This window comes from Equus przewalskii, chromosome 26 (assembly GCF_037783145.1).
Source record: "Equus przewalskii isolate Varuska chromosome 26, EquPr2, whole genome shotgun sequence".
NCBI classification, from domain to species: Eukaryota; Metazoa; Chordata; class Mammalia; order Perissodactyla; family Equidae; genus Equus; species Equus przewalskii.
The window spans coordinates 31,625,316-31,637,590 of NC_091856.1; the positions used below are offsets into that span (position 1 = coordinate 31,625,316).

At 44.0% G+C, this 12,275-nt stretch overlaps 1 protein-coding gene across 43 annotated transcripts in view; it reads left to right on the forward strand.

Moving 5' to 3' along the window:
- Window positions 1-12,275, forward strand: part of SPTAN1 (spectrin alpha, non-erythrocytic 1) — a 64,800-nt gene that overhangs the window by 8,650 nt on the left and 43,875 nt on the right. For all 43 annotated transcript variants that reach the window (XM_070596762.1, XM_070596758.1, XM_070596770.1 and 40 more), the window contains 8 exons: window positions 2,602-2,841; window positions 4,441-4,566; window positions 8,403-8,543; window positions 8,930-9,076; window positions 10,384-10,517; window positions 10,683-10,827; window positions 10,906-11,060; window positions 11,643-11,778. In XM_070596762.1, coding sequence (XP_070452863.1) covers window positions 2,602-2,841; window positions 4,441-4,566; window positions 8,403-8,543; window positions 8,930-9,076; window positions 10,384-10,517; window positions 10,683-10,827; window positions 10,906-11,060; window positions 11,643-11,778 — 1,224 coding nt within the window. The remainder of the gene's footprint in view (window positions 1-2,601; window positions 2,842-4,440; window positions 4,567-8,402; window positions 8,544-8,929; window positions 9,077-10,383; window positions 10,518-10,682; window positions 10,828-10,905; window positions 11,061-11,642; window positions 11,779-12,275) is intronic.

The window sequence follows — 12,275 nt, forward strand, 5'->3', positions numbered from 1 at the left end:
TGAGCAGGAGGCGCAGAAGCAGCTCTGGGACAGCTTAGTGAAGAGGCAAGGTCCTGCAGCATGCTCACTTCAGCTGGGTGTTGAGATAGAAACGGGAGTTGTCTGGGCAGAGAGGAGATAGCACATTCTAGGCAAAGCAAGCATGTGCAGATCGCTTGGAGTTTTTAAAGAGAATCTTGTGTATTGTGAAGAAAGAGTATTTCTATATGCTAAGAGGGTAGGGGGCACAGGCGAGAGATGATACCGGTCAGGTGAGCTGGGCCAGGTCAGGGAAGGTCTGGCTAAAGAGGTGGATTCTTGCCTCTCTCAGAGGGGAGCCATGAGAAATTTTAAAGCACAGGAGTGACATGGCAAAGAATAAGTTTCTCTTTATAATAAAATAGATAAATAAATCAGACTTTGTGGAAAACAATAATACAACAAAATAACTGGTTAATATGTGGAGAATAATTTAGAAAGGATGGTGATAGGGCTAAAATCGTCGTGTTCTGTTCCCTAGGAAGATAGTCTCACAGAAGGGTAGGCCTCAGAGAGGATCAGATGCAGACAATGCTCTCCCGCCTCCTCTTGGCGCTGCTTTAATCCCTGAAGAGCTGGGAACTTGGACCTGCCCAGGGCTCACCTCACAGCTGGATGGGGTGGGGGGCAGTCTCACTGACTTCCATGCCCAGTCCTGTGAGCAGCTAACGGGAAGGGCTCACCAATGTTTGCTGGATAACACAATTTTTAAACCTTGTATAAACTATGGAAGAAGAGCTGGAAGAGACCACAAAGCTTATCTGGCCTGCTTCTTTACCAAATCTCAGAATCTTCTCTGTAGAATGTAATTTTAAAGTTGGAAGGGTCTTGAGACCATCTTATCTTCACCTGCCATTCTTAGTCACTCTGGGAAATTGAGGCACAGAGCAGGAAGGTGGCTCATGCAAGGTCACAGGTTACTGACATTTCTAAGCTCTCTGTCATTAATCTGCCTGTTTCCTTCTTTGGTCCTTCATTGGTTAGATCATAGAATGTGTTGTTCCTGATAAGAGCAGGTAGCATATTCTGAGTTTCTCCCATAAATAGGTCAAGGTTTCTTTTTTGACATTAAAATTTAGTGAAATTGCCTAGAAATTTGAGGGTTTAAAGTTGGGGCAGATTGAGTGCTGTGGGGAAAGTACCACCTGCCCGGTCAGCCTGCATCTGTGGTTGACTTGAAATTGTTGCTGTGCTTACGCGGTCTCCTTGCTCTCCAGAATAACAGGTAGGAGTAAAGCAGGAGAAATCTTTCCCCACACCTCTTTTTTTTTTTTAACGATACACTGTAATTTTGTTTTAGTTGTGTGCCTTCAGATGAAACTAAGCCTGTTCATTGCCCAGGCTCTCTGGTACCCTGAAGACTTGTAGGATTGACTTTTTGGAGTAACTGAGAAATCAGCTCTTTGACTAAGTAAATTCTCTTGGTTATATCAACCAAGACTCAGTTCCTTTACAATTATTCCCTTTTCTTCATTGAATAACAGGCTGAGATCTGGGAAGAGAGAACAGCTGAATTAAGTAAGAATGAATTCTTTTAAATCTCCACACAGTGGAATGCACAGACCAGATGAAAGGACTTATTTTTTTTTAAAGATTGGCACCTGAGCTAACAACTGTTGCCAATCTTTTTTTTTCCTACTTTTTTTCTTCCCAAATCCCCCCAGTACATAGTTGTATATTTTAGTTGTGGGTCCTTCTAGTTGTGGCATGGGGATGCCGCCTCAGTGTGGCCTGACGAGCAGTGCCATGTCTGTGCCCAGGATCCGAACCGGTGAAACCCTGGGCCACTGAAGCAGAGCGCACGAACCTAACCACTAGGCCACGGGGCCGGCCCCTGAAAGGACTTTTTTTTTTTTTTTTTATTAATGTTATGATAGATTACAACCTTGTGAGATTTCAGCTGTACATTATTGTTAGTCATGTTGTGGGTACACCACTTCCCCCTTTGTGCCCTCCCCCCCCGAAAGGACTTTTGAATAGATTTCTCAGTAACTCTTTGAGTACCAAAGTTGGCATTCCTTTGAATTCTCAAAGCTCTTGTAGAGTTGATAGTATAAACCATCCCATTTGAATTTTTTGCTTGGTGTCATTGCCGTGGTTAGACATCGTCTGAGAAACCCATGTAGGCGGTTGTTGCGGGGTAGTGGATAGCCTTTTTTTTTTTTTTTTGAGGAAGATTAGCCCTGAGCTAACATCTGCTGCCAATCCTCCTCTTTTTGCTGAGGAAGCCTGGCCCTGAGCTCACATCCGTGCCCATCTTCCTCCCGTTTATATGTGGGATGCCTGCCACAGCATGGCCTTCTGAGCAGTGCCATGTCCGCACCCGGGATCCAAACCGGCGAACCCCGGGCCACCGAAGCGGAACATGAGCGCTTAACTGCACCACCACCCGGCCCCTATAGCCATTTCTTACAAAGGAATAGGATCTAGGCTTCATTGTTGGATTCTGAGAAGGGGCTACCATCTCAGTTCATTTGTCCGCCAGGGCTATCTGCTAATTTTTGCTTTCCTTCAGAGATGCTAATTCCATTATATCTATTTTGATGTCTCGTGGTGCTTATCCCATACATTCTGTCTTTTCAGAAAATGGACCCCAGTGGGGTCAAGGTGCTGGAAACAGCAGAGGACATCCAGGAGAGGCGGCAGCAGGTCCTAGACAGATACCACCGCTTCAAGGAGCTCTCAACCCTCAGGCGCCAGAAGCTTGAAGATTCCTATCGATTCCAGTTTTTCCAAAGAGATGCTGAGGAGCTGGAGAAATGGATTCAGGAGAAACTTCAGATTGCGTCTGATGAGAATTATAAAGACCCAACCAACTTGCAGGTGCGTCTGATCTCCCTGAGATTCCTGCCAAACTTCAAGAGCTCAAATGTGTGGGTTTTTTTTTTAAAGATCGGCCCTGAGCTAACATCTGTTGCCAATCTTTTTTTTTTTTCCTTCTTTTCCCCAAAGCCCCCCAGTATGTAGTTATAGGTCCTTCTGACTCTGCTATTTGGGACGCCGCCTCAGCATGGCTTGATGAGTGGTGCTGGGTCCGTGCCCAGGGTCCAAACTGGCCGAAACCCTTGGCTGCCCAAGTGGAGTGTGCAAACTCAACCACTCGGCCACAGGGTCAGCCCCAAGAGCTCAGATATTTTTGCCCAAAAATTATACAAAGAAAGTCATTTAATTGTGACCTAGAGAGATTGGGCAGCAAGAAGAATGTAGATCAGACATAAGAAAGGACTCACTATTCTGAAAAGCCCTTAGTGTGTGTATTGTGTATGAGTGAGGGTGCATGGAATCTTGCCAGTTTTAATTTATTTTTTCTGACTGCTTTAAGGCTGATGGTTCTCAAACTACTGTCTTGTAACCATTGATGATCCTTCAACATTTTTCAGAAAAGGTCTGGGTTGATTTCTTTCTTTCTTGCTGAGGAAGATCGGCCCTGAGCTAACATCTGTTGCCAATCTTTCTCTTATTTTGTATGTGAGCTGCCACCACAGCATGGCCACTGACACACGAGTGGTGTAGGTCTGCACCTGGGAACTAAACCCTGGCCACCTAAGCAAACTGCCAAACTTAACCACTAGGCCACTGGGGCTGGCCCTGTGTTGATTTCTTGAAATACCTATTCTTGAGAAAGGCATGCTAACAGGGTTGTTGCTGGTGAAAATTTATAGTCAGGGGTCTCTTTAAGCAACTCATTGATAAGTCTTATCAAAAGCAAAGCCTTTAAAAATCATTGAATTGTACACGTAAGTTAATTTTATGGGTGTTATTTATTTATTCCTCAATAAAGCTATTTTTAAAAAAGATAAAGCTTTTCATCTCATTGATTTTGGTGAGAGACTTTTTTAGCAAGTGGAGCAGTATTTGGGCCCCTGGTTCTTTGACTACACCGAAGTTGTCCAAGAGAAAATGGTGAATGCTGGTTTAGGTACACTCCCTGCCTGGCAGGCCCCTTCCCAGCTCTGTACTTGATTAAAAAGAGGTGTTGAGAAATGGAATGTATCAAATCAATCAAAGAATGTGGCTTCTAAAGCAAGCTGGAAAAAATGTCATATCATGAGTGAATGTGGGTGGATTATTCAAGGGCAAACAGTACATGCTAAGAAAACTGTCAGTATGGTTATATATTTCTAGAAGGTATTAGATGTCCACATAAAGGCTAATTTCCTGATAGACAATAAAATTAGGATATTTTGTAACATCTTGCTATCTGCAAGATTGGTCCTCAATGGCTGAGTTTCAGAGGACCAGTACAGATGCTGTCAGAGTCATTGAGTAATTGAGCAGGTAGGGGGATGGGTGGGATGCTGAGTGATGTGTCCTTAATGAGAGGGAGTGGGGTTCAGGAGGGGAGGAATAATGGGGGTGAGGAGACAGAATGCTGAGTGCTGTGTGATTGCATCTGTGGCTCATTTCATGGTCCACCGACAGGGCAAGCTTCAGAAGCATCAGGCCTTTGAAGCTGAAGTGCAGGCCAACTCAGGAGCCATTGTGAAGCTGGATGAGACGGGAAACCTGATGATCTCCGAAGGGCATTTCGCATCTGAAACCATAAGGGTGAGTGAGTCGGGCCTGGTATGGATGGCCTTCATCTCTGTGGTTGGCAGAGGAATGTGGATTAATGCTTAGAGGTAAATTTGGGTTCCTAAAAAGATAGACTTTCCTGGCTTTGTAAAAGAATTTGTCAAGTCTCCTAAAGGAGTTAGGCAAGTGCTGCCTTTGTAATATGATGATTCAATATGAATACAAACAAGTGTTTGTATACTCAGGAAATTAATGTTTATGGAATAAATTAAAATGTGATTATACTTTATGGAAGCTTGCATAAATTAAACTCTTAACATTTGCAGATAATAATTAGATGGGAGAGCATATGCGTGAAATTGGTGAATTTGGGTACTAGGACACAAAGGTAAATAGGATTAATCACAGACACTATAAAGTAAGTTCTCTGTTGGAAAGCTTGCTCTCTGGATCTTGATGCTTTGCCCCAGGAGGGCTTTACTGAGGTCTAGTCAGCAAGCCCGTTGAAGGACCAGCTGTAAGGAGTGACTTGTGGCACCACTGGTCAGTGAGCATGGTGACGTGACTGACTTGGGAGCAGGAGTCCTCCGTCTGGTCTGGCTTGTTGTGGTGCTGCTTCATTGGAGTTGGGGCAATAATTGTTTTTTCTCTGATTTGTTTAACGTTTCCAATACCAAGGTATTCTGGGAAACAAACCTCTTTAGGATGAAGTATATACGTCTAGTTTCTCATAACTGGATGCTCTTATCTATCTTTGTATTTTGTTTTTTGTCATCCAAAGTCACATTCCATTGAAGGACCAGATGAAAGCTACGTTTTTTTTTTCCTCCTCTTCTTCTCCTCAAAGGGCCCCAGTTCATAGTTGTTCATTCTAGTTGTAGGAAAAGCTACATTCTTAAGCTCCAGCTAGACATGTTTCATCCTCTCCTGTTCCCTGATACCCACTGTGGAGGTTTCATTCCCTTAGGATCTGGTCTAGTGGTTTTCAGCGTAAATACTTGTCTCTTGCTCCACTATATTCTGTGGTCTCATATTGAAGACTTGCAGTTAACCCTAAGCTTATTATTAATAATTAACTATCCCTAGTAATGATTGTAAATAGGAAATAAGAGTAAGTTCTAAATGCTGCATGACCATTTGGGTAAATATATGTCTGTGCAATTACGTACAAATATTTATCTGGCCATTTCCTCCCTGTTTTGGATACAGTCTTACAGTAAATGAAATCAGCGTGCCTTATTACTCCTTGGTAGAAGTGGTTTCCCCTGAGTGACTGGGGCTGCTCGGCGGTAGTGTAACCAGGTTACAGATGGAGAACATGAGAACTAGATCAAGTGTTGGGCTTTGGTGGTTAATCTGGGGGAGGGGAGACCCAAAGCTCAATTCATTCGAGTCTATTGGTAAGTGGCCCTCTTCCCTGTTTAGAGATCTTACTACAGCAACATCTAAAAGTACTATTAGCTACTATTTGTTGAGTAGCTATTAGTAGTTATTTATTTGTAAACACTTTGCTGAGAATTTTGCATATGTTATCTCTCATCTTCACAATAAGCTTATAAGGTAGCCATTATCCCCATCGTATAGAAGGGAGGTTTGTTTCCCAGAATACCTTGGTATTGGAAACGTTAAACAAATCAGAGAGGTTTGAGCAACTTACCCAAATTCACACAGCTAATAGGTGACAGAACTAGAATTTTGATCCACTCCTTTCTTTCTCTAGTCACAATTCTTTACTTTAATTTTCCAACCTGCATTTCATTCCTATCGGCTTTCCTTCTTTCTTCCCCCAACTGCTTCTCTGTGAGCTCCTGCGGCTTGCTCCTGCGCCCTTTGAGAAATCCACCTGAGTCAGAACCAGGATTTCTTCTCCACCCGGTCAGCTTTGAGTGTATTTCTTAAGTGCACTTGCCTCCCTGCCCACTCACACTCTCAAACAATAGTGTGCTTGTGAAACTGGACTCTTCTCTAACCTGCAGTATTTACAAGATCAGAGACAGCAGGAGAGGGAAGGCTGTTCCGATACTGGAACAGGCCTGGCTCTCGTTCTTTACTTGAAGGTATGCGGATGGGATTTGAGAGAGACTGACAGTTGACTTGAGGGTGAGGTTTTCCTTTAGCCTTCTGTAGGCCCATTTTTAATTTGAGCAAAGGGCTCTCACTTAATCTTTACTTTCCTGCTCAGGGGTCCCATGGTGATCCTGGCTTAGTAATTTCTCTGGCCCTGTAACTCGGTAACTCAGCTTGGCAGGCAGCATTAACATAGAGGATGGTGGGTGGAATGTGAAGACTATGTGTCCTGGATAACCTGTCTGTCACTGGTTTAGACTTTCACACCGTACCGGACTGCGTGGCGCCCCATAGTCACCGCCACCCACATTGGGTCCCACATCCGAGTAGGTGGAATATTGACTTGCTGTTGGTTGCCTTTCCCTCTTGCCTTGGAATGCCTTTCACTTCCTTCTCAGCGGTGATTCCAGTTTCAGCCGTCAGTGGTGGAAGTGATTGGAGTGGTGGAAGTGAATTGTGTGAGCCTTCTCCTTTCACATGAAACATCCATACTTGTTTCTAAGAGCATCCACCCCTGTTGACTGTCCCGTGGTTAGCTGGGAGTGGCATCTCAACCATGGGTGGATCTCGGACTTCTCTTTTGTCAGTGTTTAAATCTTTGTGTTTATTTTACTTCTGTCAGTGTTACACAGAAACTCCCAGTATCTTGGGTAGGCACAACCAACGCATTGAGACTGGATTAGAATACCAGAATGCATCAGCTAAGCTTGAATTGATGATCATTTTCCCCCAGTTGTCGACAAGTCCTTACTAGGACTGTGCTATGAGAACCCAAAGATCCTGGGAGGTGAATATGTTTGGGCCTGTGGCTTGGCTGCCGCTTGGGTGAGATGTTTTGTACCACAAACTGTATCTTTTCACAGAAGCTCTGAAACTGTTTCTGCCAAGAATCCATTTTGATAGCCAATTGTTTTAGGACCTCATCATTTCTACTTTTATACTAAAGTTTTCCTATTTACTTGTGCCTCATAATTATTTCTTTACATTTATGATGTCTGTAGGACCTCTTGTTTTGTTTTTTCCCCTTTACACGAATTCCGAATACACCCTTCAGTAATTTTTCCTGAGGTTCCACATTAATTATTCATCTTTCCTTCCTCAGTCGTCTTCTGACCTAGCAATCCCACTTTAATAATTTAATAAGTATTAATAAGCAATAATGTTATCTAAATACTTACAAATAATATATCAATGATAATTGATAATAATAATTCTTCCCGTGAAGTAAACTAGAACGAGTCTGTGAAAGGTCACTTCTTTTGTACCTTAAGATCTCCCAAACCACGATGAAGTGTATGCTTTTTCCTATTCTCAAATTTAGGATTTCCTCTCAGTTTAGGAATTATCTTTTAAAAAGACTTGTTCAGAGCTCCATGAGGTTTCTGACTTGTGGGAATTCTGTGGAAAAGCCAGATCCTATAGCAATGGTTGTAATCTGGAGGGTTGAGAGAGAGTTATATATGTGTGTGTGTGTGTGTGTGTATATATAGGTGTATATTTTATATATATATATATATATATATTTTTTTTTTTTTTTTTTTGGTGAGGAAGATTGGCCCTGAGCTAACATTTGTTGCCAATCTTCCTCTGGTTTTTTTTCTTCCCAAAGCCCCAGTACATAGTTAGTATATCCTAGTTGTAGGTCATTCTAGTTCTTTGTGGGACGCCCCTTCAGCATGGCTTGATAAGCGGTGCTAGGTCCGTGCCCAGGATCCAAACCAGCTGGGCTGCCGAAGCGGAGCACACGAACTTAACTACTACACCGCTGGGCCGGCCCCTATATATATTTTATTAATCTCCAGACTCGTTTGATGGAGCTGCACCGCCAATGGGAATTACTTCTGGAGAAGATGCGGGAGAAAGGAGTCAAACTGCTGCAGGCCCAGAAGCTGGTGCAGTATTTACGAGAATGTGAGGATGTGATGGACTGGATCAATGACAAGGTATGTTCTGAGAAGGAAGGTTTGCTAAGTAAGCCTTAAGAGAAAGCAAGAGCAGAGACCCCTCCTTGGTCTGCAGCCGAGAGCCAGGGTTAGCAGCCATGCAGCCAGTTTAAGAAAAAGGCGTGGTGGTGGGATTGCTGTATCTCCAGCTTCTCTCTGGATGTGTTCTCTGCTGTAGCTCTGAAACCTGCAGTCTCTGAGACCAAAATGCTGTGAGCGCAACCTCTCAAATAGCAGAGGAACTAAAATTGCAAACCCCCAGAAAACTGCATCCACTAAAGCTAACGTGGCCCCATCCCAGCGTGCCCATTTCATGCTAAGTTTCTGGAAGCCGTTGTTACCCAGTGTTGGTTGGTGACTCTCGCTCTGCTGTGGTCCCTGAATAGGAAGCAATTGTGACTTCTGAGGAGCTGGGCCAGGACCTGGAGCATGTGGAGGTTTTACAGAAGAAATTTGAAGAGTTCCAAACAGATATGGCCGCCCATGAAGAAAGAGTTAATGAAGTGAACCAGTTTGCTGCCAAACTCATTCAGGTAAATAGCAGAGGGCCATGTGCTTCTCACAACATCATTCTATTAACTTTCTAGTGTTTTCAGAAGAAAATTTTGGTGTTCACTTCCCTAATTTCTGAGTGACCAAGTTTTGGTAAGCGTTTCTGAGGGTTTTGTTTAGATCTAAGTAGGATTTCAATACTGATTAGCCCTAAATTAGAAAATGCTTTCTAACTTGTGGCATGGGAGGAAGGGCAGAGTTCATTTGATCTGCTTCCTCCACCCACTTTCGGGTAGGGCTTGGTGAGCCTTTTATTGGGCTGTGAAAGCTGGGAGTCGAGGTTCTCAGAATAGGGTGTGGCGGTGGATACTTCCTGGGATTGGCAGACGTCTGCCAATGCCTACCTGCTCTTCCCCGGGCTCTCATGGGGAACCTTGTAATGAGTGGGCTCTCCACTGGTAACTCTGGAGCCGTGGGAGGGGAGTGGTGCAACCCTTCCCCATGGCCTTTATGTATGGTCCCATAAGCTGCTGCTGTATTCTCACCTTCCCCACAAGGGTCAAAGTGCTCCAAAGACGTCAAGTAGTAGGAACTAGAGAGTTTTGGCTTTTAGGGAAATTTGATTTGGGGGGTACCAATTTTAAATTTATGGATCTGCTTTAGGGCTTGAACTTATTCCCTTTCTTACCAGTCATGAAGGGAAAGAAGAGCGACATTCCTTAGAAATACCTCACCCTTTCACAGTGACAGAAGTGCTCCTCCTCAATCTGGGCCATCTCAAGGTTGTGCTGAGAAGAGCAGTCAGGCCAAGGCCAAGGTCTCACAAATGGACCTCAGAACCCTTAAGTGTTTCACCTTATTATTTTACATGTTATTCTTATTAAAACAAAATAGTGAGGAAGGATACTTTTAAAGAAATATCTCCAGCCTGAAGTCAGGAACAAACCCTGAAAACTATGTGTTTGGGCAGCACTGCTTAACAACCTCATGAACGTTTGAAATGCCACACTTTTGATCGGTTGAGACAGAGATGGGTGCATTGATGAAGCTACCACAAAGTTGCAGCTGAAGTGTTTGTTAACATAAAGGTTTTTGGTACTGATGCACATAAGCGCTTTATAGATGGACCACACTACTCCAAGGGATAGATAATGGCTCTCTCGTCTTTACATGAGAAAACAGAAGCTCTTTTTGAATGAGCTTCACTTCGTTCCACACAGAAAACCAGTGTTTCTGTAGAATGCTGAAGGTTTGCTAAAGCAGATACTTGAAGGAGCCAACCTCAGGTGACTAGTTGGAGGAGCCAGAGGTTATGGACCAAGTCCAGTGCCTTCTACTCTTTGTTTAGGAGCAGCACCCTGAGGAGGAACTGATCAAGACTAAGCAGGACGAAGTAAACGCAGCCTGGCAGCGGCTCAAGGGCCTGGCTCTTCAGAGACAGGGGAAGCTCTTTGGGGCAGCTGAAGTTCAGCGCTTTAACAGGTGCCAAGCCAGCTTCTGGGAGTGGGCATCTGCTTGGAGGGGCTTGGTAAAAGTGTATGGCATGTGCTAATAAAATGCTGGGGCTCACTGGGTCTTGGCCCAGCGTGGCGTTCCAAGTTCCAGACAGTTGTTGTAACTAGATTAATTGGTGCCTTTATCCTATAGGGATGTGGATGAGACTATCAGCTGGATTAAGGAAAAGGAGCAGTTAATGGCCTCTGATGATTTTGGCCGAGACCTGGCAAGTGTTCAGGCTCTGCTTCGGAAGCACGAGGGTTTGGAGAGAGATCTTGCTGCGTTAGAGGACAAGGTGGGGTTTGAAAACAGCTGATCCTATAAATAAATTACCAAGGGCCAGGAGAGCAGTTCTGACAGAGTGTGCTTCTAGGTCAAAGCCCTGTGTGCCGAGGCTGACCGCCTGCAGCAGTCCCACCCTCTGAGCGCCACTCAGATTCAAGTGAAGCGAGAGGAACTGATCACAAACTGGGAGCAGATCCGCACTCTGGCAGCGGAGAGACATGCGCGTCTCAATGACTCGTACAGGTAGAGAGAATCTTCCAGTACTCCTCGGACTTCTCTGGGAAAAGAGAGGAAGGCAGAGTTATGGGTCAGTTCTATAGACTGAGAAAGCTTCTGTATACCCTGCCAGGTTCTTCTGCTAAGAAAATGGAGGTGACTTTCTTGTACCTGTATTATATGTGTTTGGAGACTGGCAACTTGACAGTGCGTTGTGTGTTCACAAACATGGTACTTACAACTGTGTAAATATCTTTCTTCTGTCCTATATCACTGTGTTGTGACCAATAGAAATGGAAATATCTCCTTAGCAGTCTGAGCATGAAAAGAAAGAATGCTTCTTACTAACCAGGGGTTAACCTTGGAAATGACAAGGAAATTGACAATAAGGGAGAAGACTGGGGAATTACAGTGATGGACAGAACCTAAGTTTAAAGGATTGATTTCAGCTTTCTCTTACTTTCCTTTACAGTCTGGGTTGAAAGAATCCCATATTCCCCAGGACTGGAGTTTGTATGATTTGTTAGACTTTGAGGACATAGAATTTGGAGCTTTAGGGAGGTATTTTCCATCCTGGAAAGATCTGATGGCTTATCTTTGGTTTCCTAGACTTCAACGCTTCCTTGCTGACTTCCGTGACCTCACCAGCTGGGTGACTGAGATGAAAGCCCTCATCAATGCAGATGAACTTGCCAACGACGTGGCCGGGGCTGAAGCCCTGCTTGATAGGCATCAGGAGCACAAGGTAACGTCTCCAAGATCTTCCAGAAGTGAAGACATTCACTTAAAATGCATCCGTGTATCACTGTCCAGATAAGCGATAGCGTGTCACTACCGCTTATAGTTGGAGCGGGTGAAACTTTATTCACAGGCTGCTCTCACCATAAGGGTTGTTGTTGGCTGTGCCTTTGGAGACTCACTCTGCCTGCTTGTAATAGATGGAGAAGTGGGTTAAATGTCAGGAGATCAACTGTGGTCCATAATAGTGAAGAACCAAGCTGTGGCAAGGTGGAGGTGCTACTAGTTTGCACGTCAGTCCTGTGGCATCTTAAATAATGTCTTTGTTTAAATGCTGAATTTCAGAGTTGGTTTGGGTAAATCTAAATTTCTTATTCTCATAGTTCCCCAAAGTATATTCTATGGCTAACCAGTTACACAAGATCTTAATAAGCTGTACCTTAAAAAGAAAGAGGGTTTTCTATGGCTGAGTAATTTTGGAAAACACTCTTAAATGGAATTTTT